The sequence below is a fragment of the Pelodiscus sinensis genome, chromosome 24 (assembly GCF_052426305.1).
Source record: "Pelodiscus sinensis isolate ZL-2025 chromosome 24, ASM5242630v1, whole genome shotgun sequence".
Lineage (NCBI taxonomy): Eukaryota > Metazoa > Chordata > Testudines > Trionychidae > Pelodiscus > Pelodiscus sinensis.
Window position 1 is genome coordinate 12,916,834 of NC_143075.1, and position 26,767 is coordinate 12,943,600.

At 51.9% G+C, this 26,767-nt stretch overlaps 1 protein-coding gene across 5 annotated transcripts; it reads left to right on the top strand.

The window, feature by feature from the left end:
- The first annotated feature begins 405 nt into the window (after positions 1-405).
- H6PD (hexose-6-phosphate dehydrogenase/glucose 1-dehydrogenase) lies at positions 406-26,390 on the top strand. Of its 5 annotated transcripts, none has more exons than XM_075906842.2 (6): positions 406-494; positions 1,889-1,951; positions 10,558-11,214; positions 15,990-16,107; positions 18,680-18,949; positions 19,956-26,390. In XM_075906842.2, exons 3-6 carry the CDS (start codon positions 10,588-10,590, stop codon positions 21,311-21,313), a joined length of 2,373 nt encoding a protein of 790 aa, XP_075762957.2. In that variant the 5' UTR covers positions 406-494; positions 1,889-1,951; positions 10,558-10,587; the 3' UTR covers positions 21,314-26,390. The 5 variants fall into 5 exon arrangements, with proteins under 5 accessions (XP_075762957.2, XP_075762961.2, XP_075762956.2 ...); XM_075906846.2 differs by lacking the exon at positions 406-494 and adding an exon at positions 702-721; XM_075906841.2 differs by lacking the exons at positions 406-494; positions 1,889-1,951 and adding an exon at positions 4,081-4,370.
- Positions 26,391-26,767: the final 377 nt, after the last annotated feature.

Below are 26,767 nucleotides of genomic sequence, written 5' to 3' on the forward strand. Positions count from 1 at the left end.
CGCAACATGGCAAGGAGGAGGAGGGAGTCGACCGTGGCTAATGCGGTGGTTTTGGGGATGCCAACTGGGAGCTCCTCCCAAGATGAGGGGCAGCGTGGGAAAAAGCCTTGTTTGGAAACTTACCAGGTCTGGTGGGCTCTGCAGCTGCTAGGAACTTTTGGAAAAGTGGCCAGCTTCATTTAAGTGCTCAGATGCAAGTTAAACTCTTTGTGGGGAGGGGGAGGACTAGGGAGTCACTTAGAGTGGGGGCGAGACCTGGTCTGCCCCCACCGCCCTTTTGCAGCTGAATCGCTCAGTATCCAGCGATAGCTTTTCTGAGCCCTCCCGCCTCTCAATTGCGGGAGCCAGTGCAGCGTGAACCATAGACTTTACCAGCGGAGGCAGAGCCGGAACCCTCTGCGTCGGTGCGGGAGGCGGAGCCCTTTGCTGCCACCGGCCTGGTCCAGAGTCTTCCAGTGGCTTGACCCCGCGAGTGGGAGGGCAGGGGAGGAAAGGTGAGTGCGCGGGGGAGGGGTCTCGCGCATGCCCTGGCCTGCGGGGGGGGGGGGGTCCCTGCTGATTAGTGGGGTCCCTGCTGGGGGCCCCAGCCCGGCTGCTGGGAAACGGGCTGGCGAGTGGTGGCCGCGGAGCCAGCTGCAGCGCCGTGCACTCTGCACAGCTTGTAAACAGCTGGCGAGGGGGCCAGCCGCGGAGCCTGGGCTCGCCTTGCCCCAGAGCGCCGGTCAGCAGATGCGCTGTGGGCTTGCATCATTGGGCTTGGGGGGCAGCCCTACTCCTAGGGGTGATATGGGGGGGAGGGATCAGTTTGTGCTTTTGGGAGGGGAGGGATATGGGAAAGTTCTTCCCCTCCTGCGCTTTGGGCTCTTCTTGCACAAAGACTGCATGCAGAGTGCACGTGGTTTTTCTACTCCTTTGAGGATCCTGGGAGGAGGAGGAGAGGAGGAGGCGTGAAGGGAGCTCATTCAGCAGTTTATGGCTGGAGAGAGTGTGTGAGAGAGGGAGAGGGGAGTGATTTATTTATGGAGTGTTTGGGTGATGCCTTGGCGAGGGAAGGGAACAATATGATTTACATGCAGGTTGCACGCATGGTGTATATTACAAGCAATGCTTCTCTTCTATTGTAACTTTTCCTTAGATCACACCTTAAGAAACGCATTTCTCCATTTCTGCCTCAGTAGCTCTGCTTTGGTTTTGTCTTTTTTCTTTTTTTCCCTACATTATTTGCAAATTATGACACCAGTTACCTCTGTGCCTGGTTCCCTGACCTTGAAGAAATTCTTCTCCTGCCTCCTTGGTGCTTAGAGGGTTTAACAAATAAATTCTTGGGTAGGAATCAGACTGAGGAAAGCAGATGATGAGTATTTAAGATCTCGGCTTATATGCAGTGATTGTAGTAACAAGAAACACTTAAGATATTGCCTAATCCTTGTATTACTAAGATTTTGCCTTCTGCGCCATGGAGGAATAGATGCTATATTGATTTGCGCCCTATAAATGCTTCTGCTTACTACTCCTTAGAAATTCTGTGGTGCAGTTTTCTGGGTTGGGTGGCCTACGCTCTGTTTTCTTTGTATCAGGCTTGGCAGTCACAGCTTTGTCAGAACAGTAAATAGAAAGGATCAAGTGCTAATTTGAATCTCTTATTCTGTACTTAACCTGATCCTGGGCATTAAACCTTTGACTTTTCCATGAACTGATGGTGCCAGTTTCCCCATGGCTGACTTCTTCCCCTGGGGACGCTTTCTTTAATGTTTTATTTATGTGCAGCCTTGTAGAAGGCTTAAGCTGTGCTGTGCTATGTCTCTTCAATGTTTTGTGTGTGAACTGGAAGCTAATTCACAAGTGAAAACCTGCCACTGGGTGATTGGTTTATAACTTTTCCTTACAGCTGGGAGTTGGGGGATTGAGTCTTCTAGCCAGTCCTGACTGTAGCTGCTGTTTTCCCAAGACTGTAAGTGATTTTTATTTTTTATTTTTATTTATTTTTTTTGGTCAGAAGATTGTGCTTTCCTTTGTACCTGTGTACTGAGAGGTGCCGGCAGATAGTTTCTCTCAGCAGTGCTCTTCCAGACTGACCCAAATCAATCTTCCTTAAAGAATCTGGCATTAAAAACCCCAGGATGATCTGTATTGCACTGTGGGTGGCTTTTTAGGTTAGCAGCAGCAGGAGGCAGAGAGTTTGGGAGAACATCTTTGGTTTTGATTCTGCAGTCCGCTCCATTTGAAGGGGTCTGCACTGTTTGAAAAATTGGGGCCTAAGACAGTCTCTAAGCCTCCTTTGGGTACCCCATGGAACTGCTAACCTAGAAGGCAACCCACAACTAGACAAATCATTGCAGGATGAGGGCCTTAATGTATAGGCCCCGGGGGTTATGGCCAAGTAAAATGCTCTCTGTATGGGTGCAAAACTGCTGTGATTAGTGACATCCAGGCTGAGAGAGCTCTTGGAATTGGTTCTCATTTGCAGATCAGTAGGATCTAAGGCCCTCCTCTTGCACCTAGTTGTGGTGTGGACTCCTGCACCCATGCACAGCAGTGTTCCTCTCAATACATTGCCCGAATGGAGCCATTGCAGGACCAGCCTTTAAAGTCATGTTGTAAAAACTTATTTCCAGGTTTATGGCTCTCAGAGGTTGCGTCTAGACTGGCAAGTTTTTCTTTTGCGGAAAAACTTGCCAGCTGTCTACACTGGCCACTTGAATTTGCGCAAGAACACTGACGATCTAATGTATGATCGTCAGTGTTCTTGAGCAAATACAAGGACTTTCCCATTCGGGAAAAAGCCCTCTTGCGCAAATGCTTTTGCGCAAGAGGGCCAGTATAGACAACTGGGAACCGTTTTGCGCAAAAAAGCCGATGGCAATCGGGGCTTTCTTGCGCAAAACCACATTTAGATTGGCACGGACGCCTTTCCGCAAAAAGTGCTTTTGCGCAAAAGTGTCCGTGCCAATCTAGACGCTCTTTTCCGCAAATGCTTTTAATGGAAAAACTTGTCCGCTAAAAGCATTTGCGGAAAATCATGCCAGTCTAGACGTAGCCAGAGTGTTTGTTATAATAGGTGGGAGGAGTGATTTTTCCAGCAGGGTTGCCTTATCCCCATTTAATAGCAATTATATTTTGGATTTTACATTTTGGGAATTCACCCTGATAAACTCAAACACTCTTTTATTCTAGTTGAAAAATAACTTGTCTGCACAGGGGCCTGCACCAGCAGCAAGATTTAATATTGCTGTAAGTTAAAATGTTGCAATTGTCTTTTGAAGCTAAACCCTAGGTCACATGGCAAAAGGAATCCTTCTTGGGTAAGATAGCTCTGTGTGTTTGTTTGACATGGATCTGCTGGCTCTGAGCATGGCAGAGCGGTGTTTTGCAACTGGAAATATTGAGTAACCAGTTTTTAGTGGGAGTGAAACTGGATGTGACTGTGTAAATCAAGTTCTTCAGCAGTCCACATGGCTTAGGGCAAGTCTACACTACTGTGCTGCATAGGCACAGCTCCAGCGCATCTGCTGAAGACTCGCGATGCTGATGGGAGAGCACTTTTCTGCCGGCATAATTACAGTATTCCACTTCTGCAAGAGGTGAAAGTTCCTTTGGCGGCAGAGCATCTCCCGCCAACACGACACTGTGCACACAAGTGCTTGTGCCAGCAAAACTTATGTTGCTCAGAGGGTGTTTTATTCACACCCCCGAGGGACAAAAGTTTTGCTGGTGTAAATGTGAAGTGTAGTTGTGGCCTAAATCAGCTTACTTGTGTTCTAGGTGGTTGGTCCCCTGCACCTCACAGATGGTAGCATTCCGGCTGTGCTTCTCTAATATAGTGTTTCTCAACCTTTTTTTTAAATCAAGTACCTCTTTAAAAAAAATTATAAGTACTCCCAGTACCTACAGTTTTCAGACATACAATTTTTTCTACTATTGCACCACATTTGTTTAAACAACTTAATCGTAGCCAGGTGAGCGATGAAATTTTTGGGTGTAAAAAGATGATGAAGAATCCACATTTAAAAAATTATTTTCTCCTGTCTCTCCATTGGTGGACAGCTCTGCAAAGGGAACTTGGTTGGACCAATGAATGTGAAGTGCTGGGGAGAGACTGGCACAGAAGCATTTGCTTTTTCTTTGCTGGGAATGGGAGGCTCAGGTTTGCCGTTTCCTCCCCTTTACCAGAAAGTGCTAAGCTGGCTGATCGTTAACCAGGCCTCTTGTTTGTTTGCCTGTCAGTCAAGAGAGATTTGCTAACCCTGAGCGCACCAGCCTTGTCTGTCGTCTCTGGCTGCAGGAGAGGAAAGGTCTGTAGTTAACAGGAGGAAGTCAGTTTCCAGAGCACTGTAACCATTGCAATCTTTGCAAAGACCTTGTGTTACTGGGTGAGTCTGCTGGAGGAGAACCGTGGGGGTTTTGATCGGGTTTGTTCAAGATGGGGCAGTGAGAATTTCCCAGGGCTCGCTGTGTTGGTGTAGTGAAAACACTAGTGCTGAAGAAGTGACTTTTCCTTGGTCCTCGTAAGTATGGAAACCCATTAGAACTAGGGTTACCAGATCGGTTAAAAAAAATACTGGATACACTTGATCTCAGATCGGGGGAGGAAGGGGAGGACCGGCGGGTGGGAAGCAAGGCTGGCCATTGGGAACCGGCCTCTGGGAAGCAGGACTAGTTGGGAGGAGGTTGGGGGCAGTGGGGCTGGTTGGGGGAGAACCGCTGACGGAGCGGGGCTGACCCAGGCACACACAGATCCCGAGGTGCTGCCCGTCCCACACATGGTCCCAGTGGGGTGCATGGGCAAGTCTGGCCCGGCCCTGTCCCCCTCCTCTCTACTGCGTAGTTGCTTACTATCTGGCTGGAAGACACACTCATGCAGCGTGAGCATGTCTACCAGCCAGGCAGTATTCAGCTACGTACTGATACTCATGATGATAATAAAATCTTAATTAGAAAATACTGGACATTTATATATACGGTATTTTCTCAATTTGTTTTCTGGACAGAAAGCTCAATTACCGGACTGTCCAGTTCAAAACCTGACACCTGGCAACCCTAATTAGAACCGTGCTAAGAGATCTGTTCAAACCATTGCTGTGCATGGGATCTGAGTCCAGGGCCTTTGTTCCGGACCAAGGGCTTGAGGTGGAGTTTGGGGAGAAAGAAGGACGGGACATTGATACAAAGGTCACAATGTGTTGGGGAAGGGGGATGGCAGCTGTAGCAAGCCAGGGATTCTGGGAGCCCGTGGAGAAGCCTTTGTTTCCCAACTCTGCTTACAGAGCCATACTTGGGTGATGCGAGTGTAGTCTCCTTTACATCTCAGCCTTCTACCCATTCTCACTCACGGTGTACTGGCACTGCCGAAAACATTCTGCTGAGCTGCCGAACTCCATGAGCAAGCCAGAGGGGAGGGGAGATCACACAGGGATGGGGAGGGAAGTGGATTTTGTTTCTTTTTCTTTGCCTTTGTCCCCAAACTAGGGGTGGGCAATAACTTACACGGGGGGCCACTTCCATGAATTATGGCATGTGGTCACGGGGCGGATCCCTATGCCCCCTCTCTGGAAGGGGCACAGCCTTGGGGTGGAAGAGGTGGGGCTGGGGGCTCTACAGAGAGAGAGAAGGTGTGTGAGTGTGAAAGAGAGACACTGTGTGTGTGTGTGTGTGTGTGTGTGTGTGTGACAGACTTTGTGACAGGTTGAGTGTGGGGCACTGAGAGGGGAGAGTGTGTGTGACTGATTGTGGCACAGAGACAATGTGGCACAGACTGTGTGTGTGACAGTGACACTGTGTGTGTGCTGGCTGCTGCTGCGTATGTTTCTGAGAGATGCTATGGGCTGTCTCTTCAAGTCGGTGAAAGCTGTCCTTCTCTGTTGTCTCCCCTCCTCCCCCACTCTGTAGAGACTGGATATGGCCGGTGGGGAGTATATGAGAGAGAGCCCAAGCACTTAATTCTTAGAAACAGGCTCTTAAGACAGGCGCTCCTCTGAGTCACTTACCATCTATGCTGCAGAGTGGAGCTGTTCCATTGTGTCTCCCTCTCCCTGACCCTTGCTCTGCATGGATGGGGTGTCAGGGCAGGAGGACACCCTGATGTTAGCACTCCCCTTCACTTCCCTGCATGGGAGCTGCTGGGCTGCAGGATGGAACAAGATGGCGGGAGGGGCAGCAGAACACACACGGCCAGTGGTAAGTCTGCAGGCTCTGCTAATCAGCAGGGCAGGCTGGATCCTGCCCCTCCCCTCCCCCACTGCAAACCTACCAGCTCTCCCTAACTCCATTCCCTTTCTCCCCTCCCTTCAGATGCAGGCCTGCCCACTGCCCTTCTCCTGGTAGGAAGCCTTGTCTACATTGAAAGCTACCCAAGGTTGACACCAAGGGCATACGAGCCATTTGAACAGCAAGTGTAATCAGGACAAGCTGTGTTCAGCAGTGTTTGGAAGCTGGGGTTCAAACCATCCATCCCTTCCTTGGTCTGATGTGAACAGAGCCAGTTGGGGGCACATGGCTGTTAAACAGAGCATGGCATGCTCCTCTTTTGGGTTCCCAGCTTCTCACTCTGCTGAAGTTTCAGAAGTGGGAAAAGTGGACTAACCCAGAGTGGGGTCAGGGGGAAATGGTGGCAAATTATATGAGGCTGTTAGGACAGCAGAGGAAAATCCTAAATACCCAAATGCTCCCATTTCTTGCAAGAATCTTAAGATCAGGCCTTACACTTGACCTGAATGGTAGAGCAACCAGGCTTAAAAAACCTGCGTCCTTCATCTTGGACCATTTACTGTAGTGGCAGGCAATGGGTGTTTGCTGACTGAGGAGAATGAACCAAATACTGTCAACACAGTTGTGCCAACCCCTGGGACAGTTTTGATGTAAAAAGAAAACCAGGTGGTTTCAAACCCTGATGTGAAAGGTGCTAATATTTCCACTTTAAAAAAAAAATAATTCTGAAATTGTATTTTCCATAGGCTGGGCAGAACAGGGTGTTTGGGGGATTTTTTTTTTTGTTCATTTTTTATCACAATGTAAATCGACCCTTGCACTGGAGAAATCCAGCCTGGCAGCTGCCGAAGGAGAGTGAGAAAGTGAAACCGACTAGTTTCACTGCCCCAAAGGCAGACCGTGCAAAAAAGAAAATGGGGTCTGTGATGTCAATAGATTTCCTGTTTCACTGAGACACTTTAGAACCTTACTCATTAAGGCCTAGTCAGAAGACCAGTGTTGGACTGATGTAACTGTATCAGTTAGGAGATGATGTTTTCACCTAAGTAGTTTAGGCCAGTCCATAATTTACTGTGGACACAGATTACAAAGAGTAACTATTGTGGTCTAATGGATCTTTATATCATTATGACTGCGTTTGCACTTGAAGGTGTTCTCATGCTTTAATTACACCAGTATAGCTAGGGACACAACTTTTGGAAATTCCATAAAAGCCCTTGGTTAAGCTGTATCTACAGCAGAAATTTATCTCAACTGTGCTATCATTGTGGCTGCTTTCCAGTAATGCACAACCCCAGGAAACTGTGAATAGATTGAGATAACAACTGATGCAATAGATCAGTGTTTCTCAACCAGTGGTATGAGTATCCTTAGGGGTACTCAAGAGAAGTTTGGGAGGTACGTCAACACAAATGAAATTTGGAGAAAACGGAATTTTTGTTTTATGTTTTACAGCTCTTTATTATTTTTGTACTTTTTACACCTCAAAATTTCATTGCCCGCCTGGCTATGTTTAAGTTTTCTAAGAAATGTGTTGCAATGGTAGAAAACAAAATTGTGTCTGAAAACTGTAGGTACGGTTTCATATATATTTTTTTTTAAAGGAGGGTACTTATATATATATAAAAGTTGAGAAACACTGCAATAGATTCTGAATCAACATTGTGCTGTCTTCATAACATGTCCTGTGTTCTCTCTCCTGGTTTCCCACATCACGGCTGGGCACAAAACATGTACTGTCTTCTGAAAAATTGCTTCATTTTTGGTATAAGGGAAATGGATGCAAGAAGGAACAAAAGCAAAGTTTATTTTTGACAGCACACTGTGTGCATCTCTTCTGTTACAGGCAGGTAGCAGCTCTGGGGACAAAATGGGCAATCTCTACAGACAAGCAGAGTGCTTAGCAATACAAAGATGCAGTACGCACAAAAATGCATTACTGCTTCATAGCTACATATACCAGACTTATGAGAGCTTGTCCCAGAGCTAGACTGGGGTTTCACCAAATGTCCCACCTTGGATTGGTTGACTTTCACTTGTTAGAGCCTTATTCAGTGCCCTTCATTGGAACATAATTCTGTGCAAGTCTTAAACTGGCTGTGTTATGAAATAGGAATGTTAAATTTCGATTAACTAATCGAATAGTCGATGGGATTTCCATTAATCAATAAGGACTAGCGCGGTGCTCTGACTTTGAAATGTACAAGATCTTGTGCATTTCAAAGATCGAAATGAGTCCGGGGCCAGTGGAGAGCTCCCTGAGCCCCGCTGCTGGCCCTAGGCTCCATATGGCGCTTCCACTTTGAAATGTACAAGAGCCCCAGAAGGGAGGGACTCTTGTACATTTCAAAGGTGGAACACCGCCACTGCGCCCCTACCTCCTCCCACAGAGCTGGAGCTTGGGGGAACCCGCTTTTAAGCCGCCTCCCCCCAGCACCTGCTCCTCTTCCACTCCTTTGTGCCTCTTTCTGTTAGAGGCAGCAAGTGGCGGGGAAGTGACTGGTCAACTAGTATGTCTGCTATCTGATAAGCTTTTGCTTATCTGATAGTCGATAAGTCGCTTGCATCCCTATTACAGAAGTGAATCAAAGAGCTAGAAAACTGGGACCGCTGGTTGTGGTACCTGTCTGTGAAGTGTCAATATTGACGCCAGTCGGTGCCAAAAGGGGAAAGCGGGAAATAGCATCCTGCCTGCATTGACGCACTTATTTGTTCACAGCAGACACTGAAACTCCTGTAAGAATGGATTTCATTTTCACAGCTCAAAGCCAGCGACTATGGCTCCTAACCGTCCCCACATAGAGCAGGGGTGGGGAACCTCAGGCCTGGGGGCCAGATGCCTGGATCCGGCTCCTGAGGCTTAGGGCTCTCCCTGCCTGCCCAGCGTTTTGAAGCTCACAGGGCTGGGCACACAAAATGTAGTAGCCTGGGCCCTCCTGGGGAGGGTGTTTTTCTCCTTCTCTCTTGGAGGCCATGTCAGTGAGGATGTGGGTGGTATGGGTGTGTTTTTGTTTTTTTTCTTGTTGTGTGCACAGCCCTCTCCTGATTTTTCTGTGGGTCACAGGCCCCCGACCCAAAACAGGTTCCCCACCCCTGACAGGAGTTAGTATTTACACAGTCGGGAGCTCTCCCAGGCAGGTGCCGTGTCCTTCTTTATGTTGGTCAGGAGCCCAGGCCTGATTGGGTCAGCTAAGCCATCTAATGCAAATGTTTGCTGACAAGTATAATAAACTCGGTCAAACTGGGAGGGGAAAAACTATTTACCACTTTAAAGACTAACAAGATGGTTTAAAAGGTGATGAACTTTCATCACCAGAAGAGACCAGAATAGGATCTGAGGAAGCAAGTCTGGCCCACGAAAGCTCATCACTTATTAAACCATCTTGTTAGTCTTTAAAGTGCTACATAGTTTTTCCTTTTGTTTTAGCAAGATCAGACTAACAGGGCTACCTCTCTATTATTGTTAAACTGGGAGTGTGTGTGTGTGATGAGGCTTCCTGTGCTAATGCAGTGTTATTGTCCTGTGCAGCCAGCCCCGCCCCCACAGAGGCAGTTCTAGCCCATTGGGGGAATGTTTTGGGGTCCCCCACATACAACACATACTAAAAAAGTCTTGACCTGCTTGGGGCCCTAAGCAATCGCTCAGTCTGCTCGTGTCTAGCACCAGGTCTGCCACTCCCCTTACTTAGTGCTGGTGCCATTGTTTTCCCCCCTCCCCCCTGAGATCCGGTCTTCCTGGTTGATAGAAGCCACCTGGCTTTCCCAGCATCCGTGTCCTCGGCTGTGTTTGATGAAGGCCGTTGTAGTGACTAATTAGGGCTGAAGCAACAGAGCTGAGATGGCTCCTGGGGGAGGGCGAGGGTGGGAACTGTTGGGAGAGGAATCCCGGTGAAAGGGCCCAGCTCAAAGAACCAGCACCCAGACTACGTAGCCGCTTCCCCCCCCCCGAAAATATGCAAATGAAGTGCTAATTTGCATATATCACAATCTCACTTGCATATCCTCTGCCAATCCTTTTTGCAGCAGAGGTTTTGCTGTTAAAAAGCCCCATATGGATGGGGCCATTTATTTGGGAAAAAACCCTTTTGTGCAAGAGCATCATTTTTTGAGGAATAAGAGCTCTTGTGCAAAAGGTTTTTTCCCAACAAATGGCCCCATCTACACAGGGCTTTTTAACGGCAAAACCTCTTCCACAAAAAGGATCAGAAGAGGATATGCAAATTAATGCGTCATTTGCCTATCTTCTGCCGAAAAAAAGCCGCAATGTAGACATAGCCCCGGAGTTGTGTTTTGCAGCGTCATATTCTGTGAGAGCGTGGCTTGACATTTCCCTTCTCTTCTCTCGTCCTCTAGGTTCCCTGCGTCCTTGTCTCCTCCTGCAGGATGCTGAGGGCGGTGCTGTGCGCCGTCTTTCTCTTCGGCGCCCTGCCATCATTGGCCAGGGAATCCCGAGGCCATGTCTCAGTGGTCCTGCTGGGCGCCACGGGGGACCTGGCCAAGAAGTACTTGTGGCAGGGGCTGTTCCAGCTCTACCTGGAGCAGGTGAGCAGTGGACACAGCTTCACTTTCCACGGGGCCGCACTGACAGCGCACGAGCCAGGGCAGAGGCAGATGTTCGAGGTGTTGAAGAAGCTGGCCTGCCCCTCGGACGTGTCCCCCGACAGGTGTGCTGTGGTCAAGGACCAGTTCCTCAAGCTGAGCCGGTACTACCAGCTGAAGACGGCCGAGAACTACACTGCCTTGAACAGGGAGATTGAGACACTACTCCAGCAGGAGGGACTGGAGGAAGCCGGCAGGATCTTCTACTTCTCCGTGCCGCCATTTGCCTATGCGGAGATCGCCCGCCACATCAATAGCAGCTGCAGGCCGCGCCCTGGCGCCTGGCTACGGGTGGTGCTGGAGAAGCCTTTTGGCCATGACCACAAGTCAGCCCAGCAGCTGGCCATCGAGCTAAGGACCTTCTTCCGGGAAGAGGAGATGTACCGGGTAGATCACTACCTGGGCAAACAGGTGAGCAGACTTGGAATACTCTGTGGTCAGGCTGTGTGGGGTCTCGGTGGGGCAGGCGCTCGGACGGTGGCAGGGCTCTGTGTTTCAGCCTTTCATCTGGTGCGGGCAGCAGGCTGCCGGCTGCACCAGTCGCAGCCCAACTGAGCTGCTCGCCGAGGTTGCTGGGACAGTGAAGAGATCTGGAGCCCATTACGTCTCGTTATCCCTGTTCATTTGGCTGGTTCCTTGTCCAGGAAGCTCAGGCCTGGAAGCGAACACAGCTAGCGGTGGCCAGTGTTCCCTGCAAGCTGAGCATGTGGGTGGCCTCCCAGAAGAGAGTCAAATGCTGCCCAGCTGAGTAGCAGAGCACTCACTGCCGGCAGCATGTGTTTCTATGGACGGTACATGTCCGCACATGCCTCGGTGCACATAAGAAAACTTATTCTGCACTTGGATGGAAAAAATTAGAGGGAACATTGGCTGTGACCCAGGGAGGCTCTCTTGGTTCCTGTTCATCTGGCTGTCTTCTGAACCAAAGGCCACATTGGCTTCTCCTCACACATTAATACTATTGGTCTTCACCCAGCTGCGTAAGGGATCCAGGGCTTATATTTAGCATCAGTAAAATAAATCCTAGAAAGATTGGCTGGTAGGCTGAGCATATGGGTTATAAAGGGAAGACAGGGAAGAGGAGAGGGGTTCAGATCGCAATTTCCACCCTTCTCTTGGGTCTGGAAACATGACCGGGTTTTAAACATGCTGGGCAGAACCTTGAGCCTTTCCCTCGAAATCTGGCTGGGTCCTTATCTTACAAATAAATGGCTGGTGCAATAATTGTAAATGTATCTGTGCCTGTCACTCGCATGCCATGGCCTGGTGTGTGGACATCACTCCTAGGCCAGGATGTCACATTCCCACCAGACCTATGGAGTTGGAGGAGCTGGTTGGTAGCTTCATTGCTCCCACGTTTCCTCGGAGCCAATGCTAGCTGCCTGCACTCTGCATGTCTCTCCTGGGTGACCTCACAGTGCCATACGCAAAGGAGAAGGCAAGGTGCCGGGACCTGAGGAGTCGAGAGTCTGTTGTAGATCAGGGCAATACAAACGGTTAAGGACCAGGTGCAAGAGTAGCCAAAGGTGGTCATTGTGGACTCTGATTTTCTCCCTGCTCCGACCCCGACCAGTGCTGAAGGACTTAGCGCTGCAGACATCCTTAGGCGGCTTCTTTCTGCCTGTAGGCAAGAAGGTTCAATCCCACCAATGCATTTTGTGCTCTTGGCTCCCAGTTTTTCACCCGACTGGACTGTCCTTTGCTTAGTACCAGGCAAGCAGGTTGGCCATGTGGCACAGCCACTGTGGGTCCAGATTTGTAGCATCATTTCCCAGTTTTGCCTCCTAACCGCACAGGGACACCTTGGTGACATCCTCTCTGTGCCTCAGCTTCTCCATCTGCAAACGAGGATGGTCCCTGCTAGGGATGTGAACGACTAGTTGACTATCTGATAAGCAAATGCTTATCGGATAGTCAACACAGTAGTCGACTAGTCACTCCCCCCCCCCCCCCACTTGCTGCCTCTATCAGAAAGAGACAGCAAGGGGAAAGGAGGGGAGGGATGCTTCAAAGTGGCAGCACTGCATGGAGCTCGGGACCAGGCCCTAGGCTCCATGTGGCACTGCTGCTTTGAAACACCACAGGAAGCATGGGGCCAGTGGGGGACCGTTTGAGTCCCCCGCCCGCCCCGTGTGCCCCACAGCGCTTTCGTCTCTGAAGTGTAGTAACAGCACTGGGGCTGTTGCTACACTTCAAAGGCAGAGGCGCCCTTATCAACTAATCGAATAGTCGATGCAAATTTAATTGACTCGTCTATTAACCAGTTAATCTAAATTTAACATCCCTAGTCCCTGCCTGCAAGTGGGGTCTGGAGACTAATTGCGTGGAGCTCTCACAATGCATCTGGAACGTGCCCTGGAGCCTGAGGGTTCATCTCCCCTTGGGTTCCCAGGCAGAGCATGTTTCAAACCCTCCCCTTGCCAAAGGGCGTGTGTCCAGCCCACTATTGCTTGCTGCTGTGACCAGTTACTCTTCTCCTGAGGCTACTGCTGGCCCATCTCTCAGCGAGGTGGGCAAGAGGGAGGAAAATGCGCAGACAAGAGGCAGGACCTTTTCATGCCAAAATGTGATCAGGGTCAGGCTTGAGGGCGGCCGTGTGGGGGGGATGTTTGTGAGATGCAGAATCCATCTGGTCTTCCAGGCAAGGTCAGGGCTTGCATTTCGCTGAGTAAGCAAACCCTGCCCTTCCACGCAGGCCCAGCCTGCTAGCACCAGCTTTTAGAGGAGGCTTTTATTTTGATGAAATGTGCTGTCGCTTTTTTTTTTTTTTTTTTAAATGATCAGCCAGTTTTTCAGGGGCTGGCGCATGTGTGCAAGTGATTGCAGCAGGGACAGAGTGGGGAGGGGGTTTGACAGGCAGCGAACGTAGGCCTGCGGCAGAAGAAGTCACATTTCTCTTGCTCTGGCTGAAAGTGTGTGGGGGCAGGAAAGGGGTTCATCACTTGAGTCTTTTGAGAATCAGGACTGTTCCCTCACACCCACCTCCGGGAGAGCCTACCCCCCAACCATGACCTATCTCTCTGGGGTCCAACCCATTCTGAAGCAGCAGCCTCTATAGTGGCTACTGCTGTAACGAACTACCACACTCAAATGGCCACATGTGGCTAGTATGTTGAGCACCAGACCTATGTGCTCTGTACTTTTTTACTTTGTTTATCCTTTTTGCCTGCACCAGATATTGCCCAATCCAGCAGTACAGGCCTACTTGGTCAGTTCCCCTAATAGGAATGCAGCTAACACATAATCCAGGGTGATGGCATCTGCCATACCAGGAGCAGTGTTCCCTATAAGCTGTGCGCTTGGGTGGCCACCTAGGTGAGATTCAAATGCCATCCAGATGATTAGCAGGGCACCCACAGCTGTCAGCATGTTTCTACCAGTGGTGCACCTCTGCACATGCTTTGGTGCACATAAAATTTATTCTGCACATTGATGGAAAAAATTGGAGGGACATTGACTGGGAGACATCTTTCTCTCCCTGTTAAGCCTACATAGCCAGAGGCTCAACAGCACTTCTCTAGCAGTGGGTGCATGGAGCTGGTTTCTCTCTCAGTTCTAGTAAGGGACTAAGAGGCGATCCCCATTCTGCCCCACCTCATCTTTTGGGCTGTAAACATGCAGTGCGGGGGCGATAGGTGATCGGGATCCATCCATGAACTAGGAAATCGTGTTAACTTCACACTGGAGAGCCAGTTCAAAGACACAGTGCTTTAAATTTCCCATTTTTGTCCTTGGTTTTCCCTGCCTTCAAGGAGCTCCAAATTATCCCCCTTTCTGCTATCCCTGTAACCACTAGTATGGGAACAACTTTTGTGCAGTGGTTAGCTTTACACAGGAGTTTTCCTGACTGTTTTGCTCTTTGTGGGTTTTTAAGCAGGACTAGCTCTGATAGGGGAGGTGAGCTACTTACATGAAGGAGGTAAGTGTTCAGCTATCTGCATATTACGTGGGAAGGGAAAGAGACTGGCCCAAGGTTGCCCGGAGGGCCATTGTCAGAGCCAGGAACAGGGTCCAGGTCTCCTGACTCCCAGCCCTTTGTTCCTTGGTGGATCAGGTTGCTGAAGACCTCCAGTGACCTTTCCTCTTCCCATGCCATCCAGCCTTCCTTGCCAGCCAATAAGGTGTCACTTTGCCTAGCCGCGGAGCGGCCAAGCTGAAGTTTCACTCTTGCCCTGGAACACACGGCTTTGAGGCAGGCCTCTGCCCTGTTCAGCTCCAGGTATGGCCTCCGTGCCCCCCGTAACACAGTGTGACTCATTATGGGGGCGCCTCCTGCTGGTCACTCTGGGAATTAGATTCTTGGTCCTGGAGCACCCCCTTCTGGCTGGTGTCTCTGCAGTCTAGGGTCCTCCCACTCTGAGAACCCCCAGCCCCCTATGCTCTCCTTGCCTCAGTGACCCACTGCCAGTTTTCATTTAGCCCCTTACCTCGGGCAAACTACAGTCTGAAGTGGCCACTCATCATTGGCAAGGGGGTTTGGACCTGCTGCCTTTGTCTATCTCTGCAGCCTTAGTCCACTCGGGCCTTGCTTCAGGCCCTGCAGCCTGGGAGCTTGCCTGGCCAGAGCTTCCCCAACTCTGCCTGCCTTTCCCCAGTCCTGCTCTAACGACAGCCCTAGTATTCTCAGGCCTTGTCTCGGGCCCAGCAGCCTGGACGTGAGGTCTGGCCAGAGCTCCGGAGGTTTGTCTGTCTGTCTGTCTGTCTGTCTGCCTCTCCCCAGCACTGCTCTGTGTCAGGAAGTCAGGTCCCTCCTGCTCCCCAGCAAGAGCGCATCTGTCTCCACCCTTCCAGGAGCCTTTATATGGCCCTCAGATGGGCCCTAGTTGGCTCATACTGGCCACAGGTGCTGACTCCACAGCTCCACCCCTCTCCCAGGGCTAGGTTTGCCTGGGGCCACGCCTACATTTAAACTGCAGACCCACAGCAGGAGTGGGGGGGGGAGTGTTAATGAGTGCCCCCCAATCGACTACTCAATTAGCTAATTAATCGCTACTTAATCTCCCTACTCATGCCAGGCTTTTCTTGTGCTGACTTCCTCCTCCCCCTGTGTGCTCCTCACACCCCTGGCAGGGTTGCATTTCTGTGAGGGATGGAGCAGTGGGGTGGGAGATGCTTAGTAATGCTGTTGGCTTTGGGGTTTTGTTTTTCACTCTGCTTTTTCCCTTCCTTCCTCCTTTCTTTCCCAGGCGGTGGCCCATATCCTGCCTTTCCGAGACCAGAACCGACGCTTTCTGGACCCAATCTGGAACCGGCATCATGTGGAGCGAGTCGAGATTGTTCTGAAGGAGACTCTGGATGCCAAAGGTCAGGGAGCCTGGGTGGAACTTGCTGCAGGGAATCTCTCAGGACGTCAGTGGCTGTAGTGTGTCGCCGTGAGAGCGACCCCTGTGGCTGCACGTTGCAAACGCAAGTACAGGCGGCTTAGTAGCTGAGCTGTGTCACTTTGTACAGGTGTGAGGGAGGCGGAAATTAGATTGCCCGTCAGGGCTGTTACCCCCCTGGGCTGGGCGTAGCAGGGGGAGGGGTACTTGGCCCTCTTGCATTTGGGATGAGACGAGCATTTGGTCCTGACTCTTGCTACCACCCTTGACTGGCATTGCTGTCCCATGCAGATCTCAGCTGGAGGGAGAACCTGCCCCCGTTGCAGAGTTCGGGGGCCTTTTGTGTTAATGCTCAGAGCCCAGAGACCCTGAGTTCTTCTGAGGGGAGGGGGATTCCAAAAGGGCCAGGCTTGAATTCCAGTCTCATTCGGTGCTGCAGCTGCCAGAGACCCCTCCAGAGTGGGGGCAGCTCCACCAGGTCCTGGCGGCTGACACAGAGGCTGCAGCAGTGATGCTGCCAATGCATCCCTCTTCCTTTCTCTCCTCCCAGGCTTGCTGCCCTCCTGCCATGAAAGTTTAAATCTGGGTTAGCTTGCTGCAGCACGGGGGGGACTAGGGGTGCTGGTGGGGGACTGGGAGTGCTGGTGGGAGGCCAAGTGGCTGGGGGCACTGGCAGGGAGCTAGGGGTGCTGGTGGGAGGCAGGGGGCGCTGATGGGGGGGGCTGGCAGGAGGTGGGGGGTACTGACACGGCGGCATCTCTGAGCCTGTCGGAGGGAGGGCTGAGCTCCGTGCGGCTGGCGCTGCATGGCAGCTGAAGGTGCTTGGCTGCAGTGCTCCAGCCCCATGCTGCAGTGCTGAGCCCACAGTGCTCTGCATTGGGCTGCCGCCAGCAGCAGTTCTGGGGACGTCAGGCGCCCTTTATTCTGCAGCCTCAGGATTGTGTCTCCGCTCCCTTTCCTGCTCCCTCCCCCGCCCCCCATGCAGTGTCAAATCAGGTAACGATGCTAAAGCCCATTTGACGTTTCCCCTCCACCGGGCAGCTTGGCTTCCAGCGAGTCTGCAGCATTGGCTGCGTTAAGGGAAGTGCCTTTGCATTAGTGAGAGGGAGACAAGCTGTATCAAACCAAGGCGGAAGCCGGGGCAGGGGCTCAGTCTGCAGCCAGCCCCTGACCAGCGGACCAGAGGCTGTGGTTTGAATCCCCTGCCTTTCATAGGTCATTGTCCTTTTCCCTCCCAGCCCCAGGAAGAAAGCTGCCCAGGGCAAAGCACACCCTGTTCTGAAGCTGACCTCTCCTGCCCTTGAGGGCAGGGCTTCAGTTGCTGGCACAGTGGAGTATTTCGCCACTCAGAGTGGTCTGTGCATTGAGGGGGGAATGGAAGGGTCCCAGTGTCGTGCAGACGGCTGCTGCTCTGCAGACCTGGTCCCTTGCTGCAGAATTGCGAGGGGTAACTGGGTTTTCTCTGATCCCTGTGTTAAGGCTTTGATGTGGATTCACACCTCAGCTAGGTGTGTGGATTCACACCTGGGAGATGTGGCCATCGGTGGGGGGGGGGGGTGAAAGAGATGCCCAGCACTGCACCGTCTTGTGTTCCTTTCCCAGTGCGCAGGTTGGACGTGTGAACTGTGGTCAAGCAAAGCCCCCCTCCAACCACCACTGTGCTCGGGAAACCCCAGGCAAGGCAGTAACTAGGGTTGTCTTAGGTCAGGGTTGGTGCTTGAGATTTTGCTGCCTCCTCTCTGCACCCTTCCACACACACACAGCTCCCCAACCTACCCAGCCCCCACTCTCCTCTTCCCTCCTCCACGACAGTCCCTCTTAGTGCACCGGTGAGGGCAGCTGGTCTCTTGGGCATCCCTTATCAGCTGCAGTAGCTTCTACGGATGTGAAAGACTAGTCGACTATCTGATTAGCAAATGCTGATCAGATAGTCGACAGGCTGGTTGAGTAGTCGCTTCCCACCCCCCTTGCTGCCTCTATCAGAAAGAGGCAGCGGCGGGGGCAAGAGAAGGGGGTACCTCAAGGCGGCAGTGCCACCTAGGGCCAGACCCTGGGCTCCATGTGGCATTGCCACTTTGAAACACTGCATATCCCCAGGCTGCTGGAATATCCCCAGGCTGCACGCGACATTTCAAAGCGGCAGCCCTGCACGGAGCCCAGGATCAGCTGGAGTCCCTAGCTGATCCCCGGCTCCAAGCAGCACTTTCACCTTTGAAGTGTAATAACAGCCGTAGTAGCTCTATCGACTAGTCAGTGCAAAATGCGTCGACTATTCGATTAGCCAGTTAGTCGTTATTTAACATCCTTAGTGGCTTCTCGTGGGAGGCCCCACTGGCACTGCTGCGGGCGAAGGGGTTTGCTGGGCTGAAATGAGTCGCTGAGGTGCCCGCCGAGGCAGCTGGCGTCATGTCTAGTCTGGGGCTACAGAGGGCTCCATCGCTGAGATGCTCCCTTTCTTCCCTCAGGCAGCAATTATTAAGCTCCTTTTACAAGCTGGGGGGTTTTGCTCGGCTGCCACTCTGAGTGCTCGTCTCTTGCCCCTTTGTCCCACGCAGGCCGCACCAGCTTCTACGAGCAGTACGGCGTCCTCCGCGACGTCCTCCAGAACCACCTCACCGAGGCGCTGCTCTATCTTGCCATGGAGCTGCCGGCCAACGTCAGCAGCGCCGAAGAGATTCTCCGGCACAAGCTGCAGACCTTCAAGTCCTTGCAGGGCCTGGAGAGCACCAGTGCGGTGCTGGGTCAGTACCAGGCCTACGCCAGCCAGGTGCGGGAGGAGCTGCAGAAGCCCCAGGACTACGTCACCATGACACCAACCTTTGCAGGTGGAGGCTTAGCCCCAGGCTGACGACTTCAAAAAGGCTGGGGGAGGGGGGCAGGGTCTGGTCTAGTGGCCAGAGCATGGGACTGGGCCACAGGGAGCATCCAGATCCTAATCCCAGCACTGTCACTTCCTCTGGGGCTGTGTGCCAATTCACTTACCTTCTGTCTCTGCTTCCACAGCGGCAACGCAGGGATGGTAGCTGCCTTGTGTATTTCTAGAGCGTCTGTCCCTGAGGGTTTTCAAACTGTCTGGCCTCCCAGGGATCGTTCGCCAGCCAAGCCACTGGTGGAACTATTAGTATAAATGTCCGAGAGTTGTTTGTAGGAATTCATTCTGTAGTGGTGCAGCGCTGTCCCGTCAGTCTATGGGGAAAGCGGGGGTGGCGGGTATAATAGGTGGAGGAAGGCATGACCTTCCCAAACCACCAGCCTGGCCCCATCCATACTGCGCCCCCAAAGTAGACGTACTGGTGGTGAAGTGTTGCTGCCTCTGAGTGCCCGCCCTCTCTGTGCTCTGGCGCCGGGGAGGCTGTGGCTATGCGCCACGCTGCCCCACCCGCCTGCAATGTTGGGGGGCGACTGACTTTCAAGGGGGAGGGCAGGGATGGGGGCTTGCCTCCCCCAGTCCTGTGTTCACCCACCGCCCATGGGGGAGGGCCGCTCCATGTGCCGAAAGGTAAGATGGGAGTGTTCTCAGGGCCAGTGCATCTGAGTTCATCTCTGGCCGTGCGGCGTGTGCCCGGTGTTTGAATACCTGGCAAGGGAGCGATGTGACAGCTCGTCCAGAGAAGCTGCTCTCCTAGGGGCTAGCTAGAGAAGCTGAGGAACCTGGTGAGCCAGTCGGGAGGGAGCCAGGCAAAAGCTTGAGGACCAGGAGAGCAGAGACAGGGCAGGACAATGGGGAGGGCTGATGGTGGTGCAAGGCAGGCTACAGATCCCAGAATTCATGGGGCCCCCACAAGGAGAACAGTGCTTGGGCTCAGACCTGCACTTCCCCTCTCATTTCAGGTGTGTTGATTCAGCTAGACAGCCTGCGCTGGGAGGGAGTCCCCTTCATCCTCACTTCCGGCAAAGCCCTAGACGAGCGGGTGGGCTACGTCCGCGTCCTCTTCAAGAACCGGGCCTACTGCACCCAGCGCGAAAGCTGGAGGGAGGCGGGACGGAGCCAGTGTGGCACCAAGCAAATCGTCTTCTACATCGGGCATGGGGAGCTGAACAGCCCTGCCGTGCTGGTCAGCCGGAACCTCTTTAAGCCCGTCATGCCAGAGGGCAGCTGGAAGGAGGTGACAGATCGCCCGCAGCTGCACCTCTTCGGGCACCCGCTGTCTGATTACTACGTGTACAGCCCTGTGCAGGAGAGAGAGGCGTACTCCGTCCTCATCTCCAGCATCTTCCACGGCAGGAAGGACTCTTTCATCACCACTGAGAACCTGCTGGCGTCTTGGGAGTTCTGGACCCCGTTGCTGGAGAGCGTAACCCAAAGGGCCCCGCGCCTGTACCCGGGGGGCCTGGAGAACCAGCACCTCCTGGACTTTGAAATGACAGGCAGGGAGCTGTCCTTCCTGCTGGAGGAGCCAGTGGAACTGCTGCATGCCAAGACGCAAGCACCCAGCGACTACAAAACCATCCAGGCCAAGTTTCGGCAAAGCCCCTTGGTCTCAGCGTGGCCGGAGGAACTGATTGTCCGGTTGGCTTCGGACATGGAGGCGGCAGCCACTAAGGCGGTGACACGCAGCGGTGAGTTCCACCTGGCCCTGTCCGGCGGCTCGAGCCCCATTGTCCTGTTCCAGCGTCTGGCGATGCACCACTATGGCTTCCCGTGGAGACACACCCACTTGTGGCTGGTGGACGAGCGCTGCGTGCCGCTCACCGACACAGAGTCCAACTTCCGCAGCTTGCACGACCACCTCCTCCGGCACGTCCAAGTGCCCTACCTCCACATCCACCCCATGCCGGTGCACCTCAACCGGCGCCTGTGTGTGGAGGAGGACCGAGGGCCGGAGCTGTACGCCAAGGAGATCGCCGCCCTCGTGAGCAACGCCAGCTTGGACTTTGTGCTGCTAGGGCTGGGCTCCGACGGGCACACGGCTTCGCTCTTCCCACGCTCGGCCAGTGGCCTCGCAGGGGCCCAGATGGTGGTGCTCACGGAGAGCCCCAACAAACCCCACCAGAGGATGAGCCTCAGCCTGCCGCTCCTCAACAAAGCCAGGCAGGTGGCCGTGCTGGTGATGGGGAAGGGCAAGCACGAAATCGCCACCCAGATCAGTCGAGTGGGGCAGGAGCCTGGAAAATGGCCTATTTCAGGGGTCATGCCCAGCTCTGGCCAGCTGGTGTGGTACATGGATTATGACGCTTTGTTTGGATGACCTCTCGGTTTCCTCGCCCCTCGGGTCTGTCTCGTTGCCCCTTGGAGCCTGGATTTTCCAACAATGCGCACACGTGCCTGTGTTTTCTATAATAGCAGCGCCTGCTCTGAACAGTCCCTCTAACTTACATGAAGAACCATTGCCTGCAGCCGCTCTGTCATCTGAGCCTAGGAAGGGGGGCAGCTCAGATCAGCATTGCATTCCTGACTCTGCCGTCACAGCGCCACTCGGTGCCTCAGTTTCCCCCACACATTATGGTGTTAATAATGCCTACTTCCCTCGCGGGAGCCACCAGAGACAACTCTGGTCAGTTGCCTGCGGAGCTTTTCAGGAGTCTCGGAGGAGAGGAGCGGAGAGAAGCGCGGTGCTACCGACTGTTAATGTTCACCTCGCAGGAGGCAGGCTGCCCCAGTCACTTTCACGGTGGCCAAAGGCCCAGTCACAGTCCCATTCCAACTGTGTTAGAATCCCGTATGTGCCAGCCCTTTGCTTCAGCAAAATACTGACCATTTTCCTCACTCTCTTCCTCCGTGAAGCTCTCCTAGTCTGCTGTTTTCTGATGCGGTTCCTGTTTTAGAGCTCTCCCCTACTGGCAGGCCTGGGACTCTGCTTCCTTGGTAGGGCAACTGATGTGTGGCCCTGACCCCGATTCAGCAAAACGCCAAAGAATTTGCTTATCGATAGGACTGAAGCGTGAGCTCGCCTGAATTGGGTCTAGTCATGGGTGGTAAATACAGTATCCGCCCTGTTAATACCTGCAAAGGGATAATGCTGTAGTCTGTCAGCCCCATGGCATGCTGGGGAGCAGTCACTCACTCTTGCAAGCTTTTCAAGAGGGGTAGCCATGCCTGGCTGAAGTCCTTGGGCACTGGAGTTCTCCAGACCCTGCCTACTCGCCTTATCGTCTCTCATTAACGTATGTCAGTTGCATTGGCCCCATTCATTGGGGTTGAGAGTGGGGGAATCGATTAGTTCCCTTCCCCGTGGCTGTGTTTATGCAGCCCTGGAAGCTGCAAGCAGCCAGGGACTATCCCTCGTTGACCAGTACTGTCCGCTCCCCAGCACCGTGCCGAGTGCCAGTTTGAGGATTTAGAAATTGCCTTCTGCATGGGTGCGGATTTACCCACTGCAATTTCTGCTCTTCCTAAGTGGGAAGCCAGCACCACAGGGGATGCAAAGGGCAAGGGCTATTTAGGGTTTTGAGATTATGGGGCTTGCACTGAACATCACAGCTCAGCTCTGGTTATTCTGAAGGTGTCATTTGTCTGCAGGAAGAGATTCCTGCTGGAAGAAGCTTCCTTTGTCAGAGAATTGGAGTGGAGGGCAGAGTTAGCTGAAGATGGAATTGGCGTTTCCTTAAATCTCCTGAGCCATCTCTGTGTCCATAATCCCTATGAAGAGCCCACCTCTGCCCTCTCGGGCAAGCTGCGGCATTGTTCAGCAGCTAGTGACATCTCCCCGGGAGGCAGCTGTATGCGGCACTAGCAGTGCTACGGCCTTCAGCAGGAATGATCCAGACACCCCACTGCTTACGGTAAGGATACTGCAGCGAGTGGGGCTGCTGCTCAATGGTACTGGGGTGTTGTTGGAGAAGGGAAGGGAGCTTTGTGTCTCCTAGGTGTGTTCTAGCCAATCCACACGTTCCATGACTGTGTAGAGGAGACGTCTCTTGAAAACATCAGAGAAAGTCTCAGAACGGCATAGCCCAGCTGCCCAAAAGCAGGGAGGAAGGTGCAGTCTTATTTGAGAAAGGTTCTAAAGATTCTTCTGCCCTTCTTTTGCCCACTGCCTCAATTCCATCTTGCCTGTTTGCTGCTTGTCCTTTAGATAACCAGTGGTTCTCCAGCCACAGCCCATGGCTGCTTGCGGCCCAATCAGCACACAGCTGCAACCCATATGGCATTGTCAAGGCCAGAGAACTCACATATGTGGCCTGCATCCACACAGGCTGTGTCTAGACTGGCCAGTTTTTCCGTAAAATCAGCCGCTTTTCCGGAAAAACTTTCCAGCTGTCTACACTGGCCGCTTGAATTTCCGCAAAAGCACTGACTTCCTACTGTAAGAAATCAGCGCTTCTTGAGGAAATTCTATTCTGCTCCTGTTCAGGCAAAAGTCCCTTTTGCGCAAAAGGGCCAGTGTAGACAGCTCAGATTTGTTTTCCACAAAAAAGCCCCGATCGTGGAAATGGCGATCGGGGCTTTTTTGCGGAAAAGCGCGTCTAGATTGGCATGGACGCTTTTCCGCAAAAAGTGCTTTTGCGGAAAAGCATCCATGCCAATCTAGATGCTCTGTTCCGAAAATGCTTTTAACAGAAAACTTTTCTGCTAAAAGCATTTCGGGAAAATCACACTAATCTAGACGTAGCCACAGTGTATAACCGAGCTGCTGCATATGTGACCCACAATGGCAAAGAGACTGTGAACCCTTGAAAGCCATAGCCCCAAGTACTCTGACACCGCGGCCTGCTTTAGTGGACCATTTACTGTGGACTGTTGGAGGAATATTGTTTTTTAGATAAGGAAACCCAGATCCTGCCAACTACATTGAGAGATGTTGAGTTGCAAGATGAGCTGTGTGGTGGGTGGAGGTAAAGCCACCTAAGCATTGCAGGGCCAGGAGCACAAGACAGTACTGTAGCATTCTACCAGTTCCTGGCAAATCCAGATCCACTGGTGTCTGACCTGCACCCAGCAATGCTGCATCCTTGGCAGCAGAACTGGCAGCAGCAGAATTGGTTGCCCAGTCTTGGCAGAGTCCACATGGATGTCCGTGAGTGCTGGGCACAATGGAGTTCAGTGGAAAAGCTGGAGCCTGACACAAGGTGGCGCCATGACCAAACAAACCAAGTGTGATAGTGTGTGTTTTCCAACCACCACAATGTTTGAACTTGAAACCAGGGGAGGCTGCTCCTGTCCTGCTTGCAAGATTCCCAGGAGCCAGCCCTGGTGCTGGGTGGGAAATGGTAATGGATTGGGAGAGAGGAAAAGTCTTTCCAGGGGTTGCACCATCCAGGTCATTGCACTGAAGTTGTACAAACATCTAGTGCAGAAAGACCCAGCTGCCGTTGGCATAGGTGATTCTTCTGGAGCAGGGACAAATGGCTCTAGTGCAAAGAGCTTTGTTTGTCTACAGTAGCGAGGGTGCACTAGTGAAGCTACATCATTGGTTGAAATCCCCAGAGGAGGTAAAGACTGTCCAGTCAGAGATGAGGGTGGATGAGGATTACTTCCTTTCCGGGTTAAAAGTCTCAGAGGGGTAGCCATGTAAGTCTGTAACTGTAAAAACAACGAGCAGTCCTGTGGCACCTTGTAGATTAAGAAATATTATTATTAGAGTTATCTCCTCTCAGGGTTGTGATGGCAGACAGCCCTGCCTGTCCGCCTCAAAGCAAAGCATAATAGTCAAACCTGTGTACTGGGGAATCCCTGTTGGTTGCTTATTGGCAGGGGATGCTGTAGTTTATTGTCAGCATTGGCAAATGTTTTTAGTTTTCTTCCTCTCGGTTCTGTCTTCCCTACCGTCAGCTACATTGTTTTCTCCTGACAGAAAATCCTCCAGCTTCTAAAAGCATTCACACAGACTGCCTAGCACCATCACAACCCCCCTACAAAAGGACTTGGTCACAGGCTGCTTTGCCTCACTTCCTGGCCTGCTTCCGTGCTCCCTCAGTCCCAGGCCAAACAGCAAACAGGTGCATTGCAGGAAGGGCTTTCCACAGAGCTTCTCCCTTCCTGATCCCCCCAATTCTTCTTCTTCTTCTTCTCTTGGACTGAGCCATCAATCGACAGATCTCATTTTCTGTGACGCCATTGATGAGCGACTAAACCAATCCTTGATCGGCAGAGCCAATTACAGATGTCACATAAAAAAACACCAATTGCAGGTGTGGTGTGTTCCTTTCAGATTCTGCACTTTTCCTGTAATGCTTGGATACGCTGACTGTCAAAGCAATTAAGAGCTTATGCAGTGGTTTGCTGCCAGGACAATCTGTCCTGAACTAGAGTTTCCAGATCATTGGGAGAGATGCTGCATGACTCCACGTTGGCCTTTAAGATGTCTTTATAGCGCTTACACTGACCGCCGATAGAGCGCTTTCTGTGAACAAGCTGGCCATAGAGGACCATCTTTGGTATCCATGTATCATCCAGCCTCACAACATGGCCAATCCAGTGAAACTGTTTGTTCGTAAGCATTGCTTCCATGACACCACACAGCTTAAGAACCTCTGTGCTAGGAATTTTGTCCCACCAATTCACATGGGCAGTCTTCCTCAGACAACACGTGGAACTGATCGCACTTCAAAACATGGCGACGATATATTGTCCATGACTCCGAGCCATACAGCAGGATATTCAGGACCACTGCCTGATAAACCCCAACCTTGGTATGGAGTTTGATAACATGGTTGTTCCGTAAGTGTTTGGTCAATTTTCCAAAGGCAGCACTGGCTTTGGCTAGTCGAGTAAATATGTCATAATCCACGTTTGAGCTAGGGGATAGGACACCTCCCAGGTAGCAGAACTTATCAACAGCCTTAAGGACTGCACCAGCAGCAGTGATCACTGGAGTGCTGGGCTCTTTCCAAACAAGCTGAGGCATAATTTCTGTCTTCTTGAGGCTCCCTTTGAGTCCAAAGCAGTGAGCAGAAGTAACAAAGTGATCAAAAAGCTCCTGTGCATCCTTCACTGAATGAGCCAACGGTGCTGGCATACTGTTAGTACAATTGCTCCCAATTACTGCTTGTTTCAATCACTTAGTAATTATCCCCCCAGATGCTCCTAACAGAAAAGTGGTTAACTGCTTCCAGCTGAGCCTGTGGCCTTTGCTTGTCTGCACCAATGTCCCTGCTCAGGGTGGTGCTGCTAGAGCTGCCAATTCAGCCTGCTCTCTGCTTGTATACAGTGCCAGGTCACTATCAACTACTGCTCATTCCAGCATGTGCCCTGTGGCAGAAGCAGCCATGATGGGGAGGAGGTTTTAGGCCTGGGATAGCTGAAAATTCAAAGTTTCACTTTTCTTGGCTAAACAAAATGAGCCATGTTAGCTTCAGCTTTGTTCAAATGGCCATGTGGTGCAACAGTGGCTTAAAAAGATTTAAGAGGGAGGAGAGCATGGCAGGAGAATAAATGTAATTTTTTAGCTATCAGCAGAATTTCTCACCAGATCAGAAGGGGTTGTGACATTGCAAGAGTGACTTCAGAGAGGCAGTGGAGTTAATCTGTAACTGGAAAAACTTAAATGACAAGTAGTCTAGCAGCATCTTGGAAACTAACAGAACATGGAGGTGATATCACAAGCTTTCGTGGGCACACCCCAGTTCTTCAGTATCCACGAAAGCTCATACCACCATCTATATGTTTTGTTAGTCTCTAAGGTGCTGCTGACTATTAGTTGTTTTTTTAAGTTATTTCAAGAGTGGGTTAGGGGCAGTGTTCCCTGTAAGGTGAGTGCTTG

Bases quoted from the DNA above. Each gene is read 5' to 3' on its own strand.
- H6PD (XM_075906842.2), top strand. From the start codon at position 10,588: ATGCTGAGGGCGGTGCTGTGCGCCGTCTTTCTCTTCGGCGCCCTGCCA. The intron at 11,215-15,989 runs GTGAGCAGACTT...TTTCTTTCCCAG, and splicing joins ATCACTACCTGGGCAAACAG to GCGGTGGCCCATATCCTGCC. The intron at 18,950-19,955 runs GTGGAGGCTTAG...CTCTCATTTCAG, and splicing joins CATGACACCAACCTTTGCAG to GTGTGTTGATTCAGCTAGAC.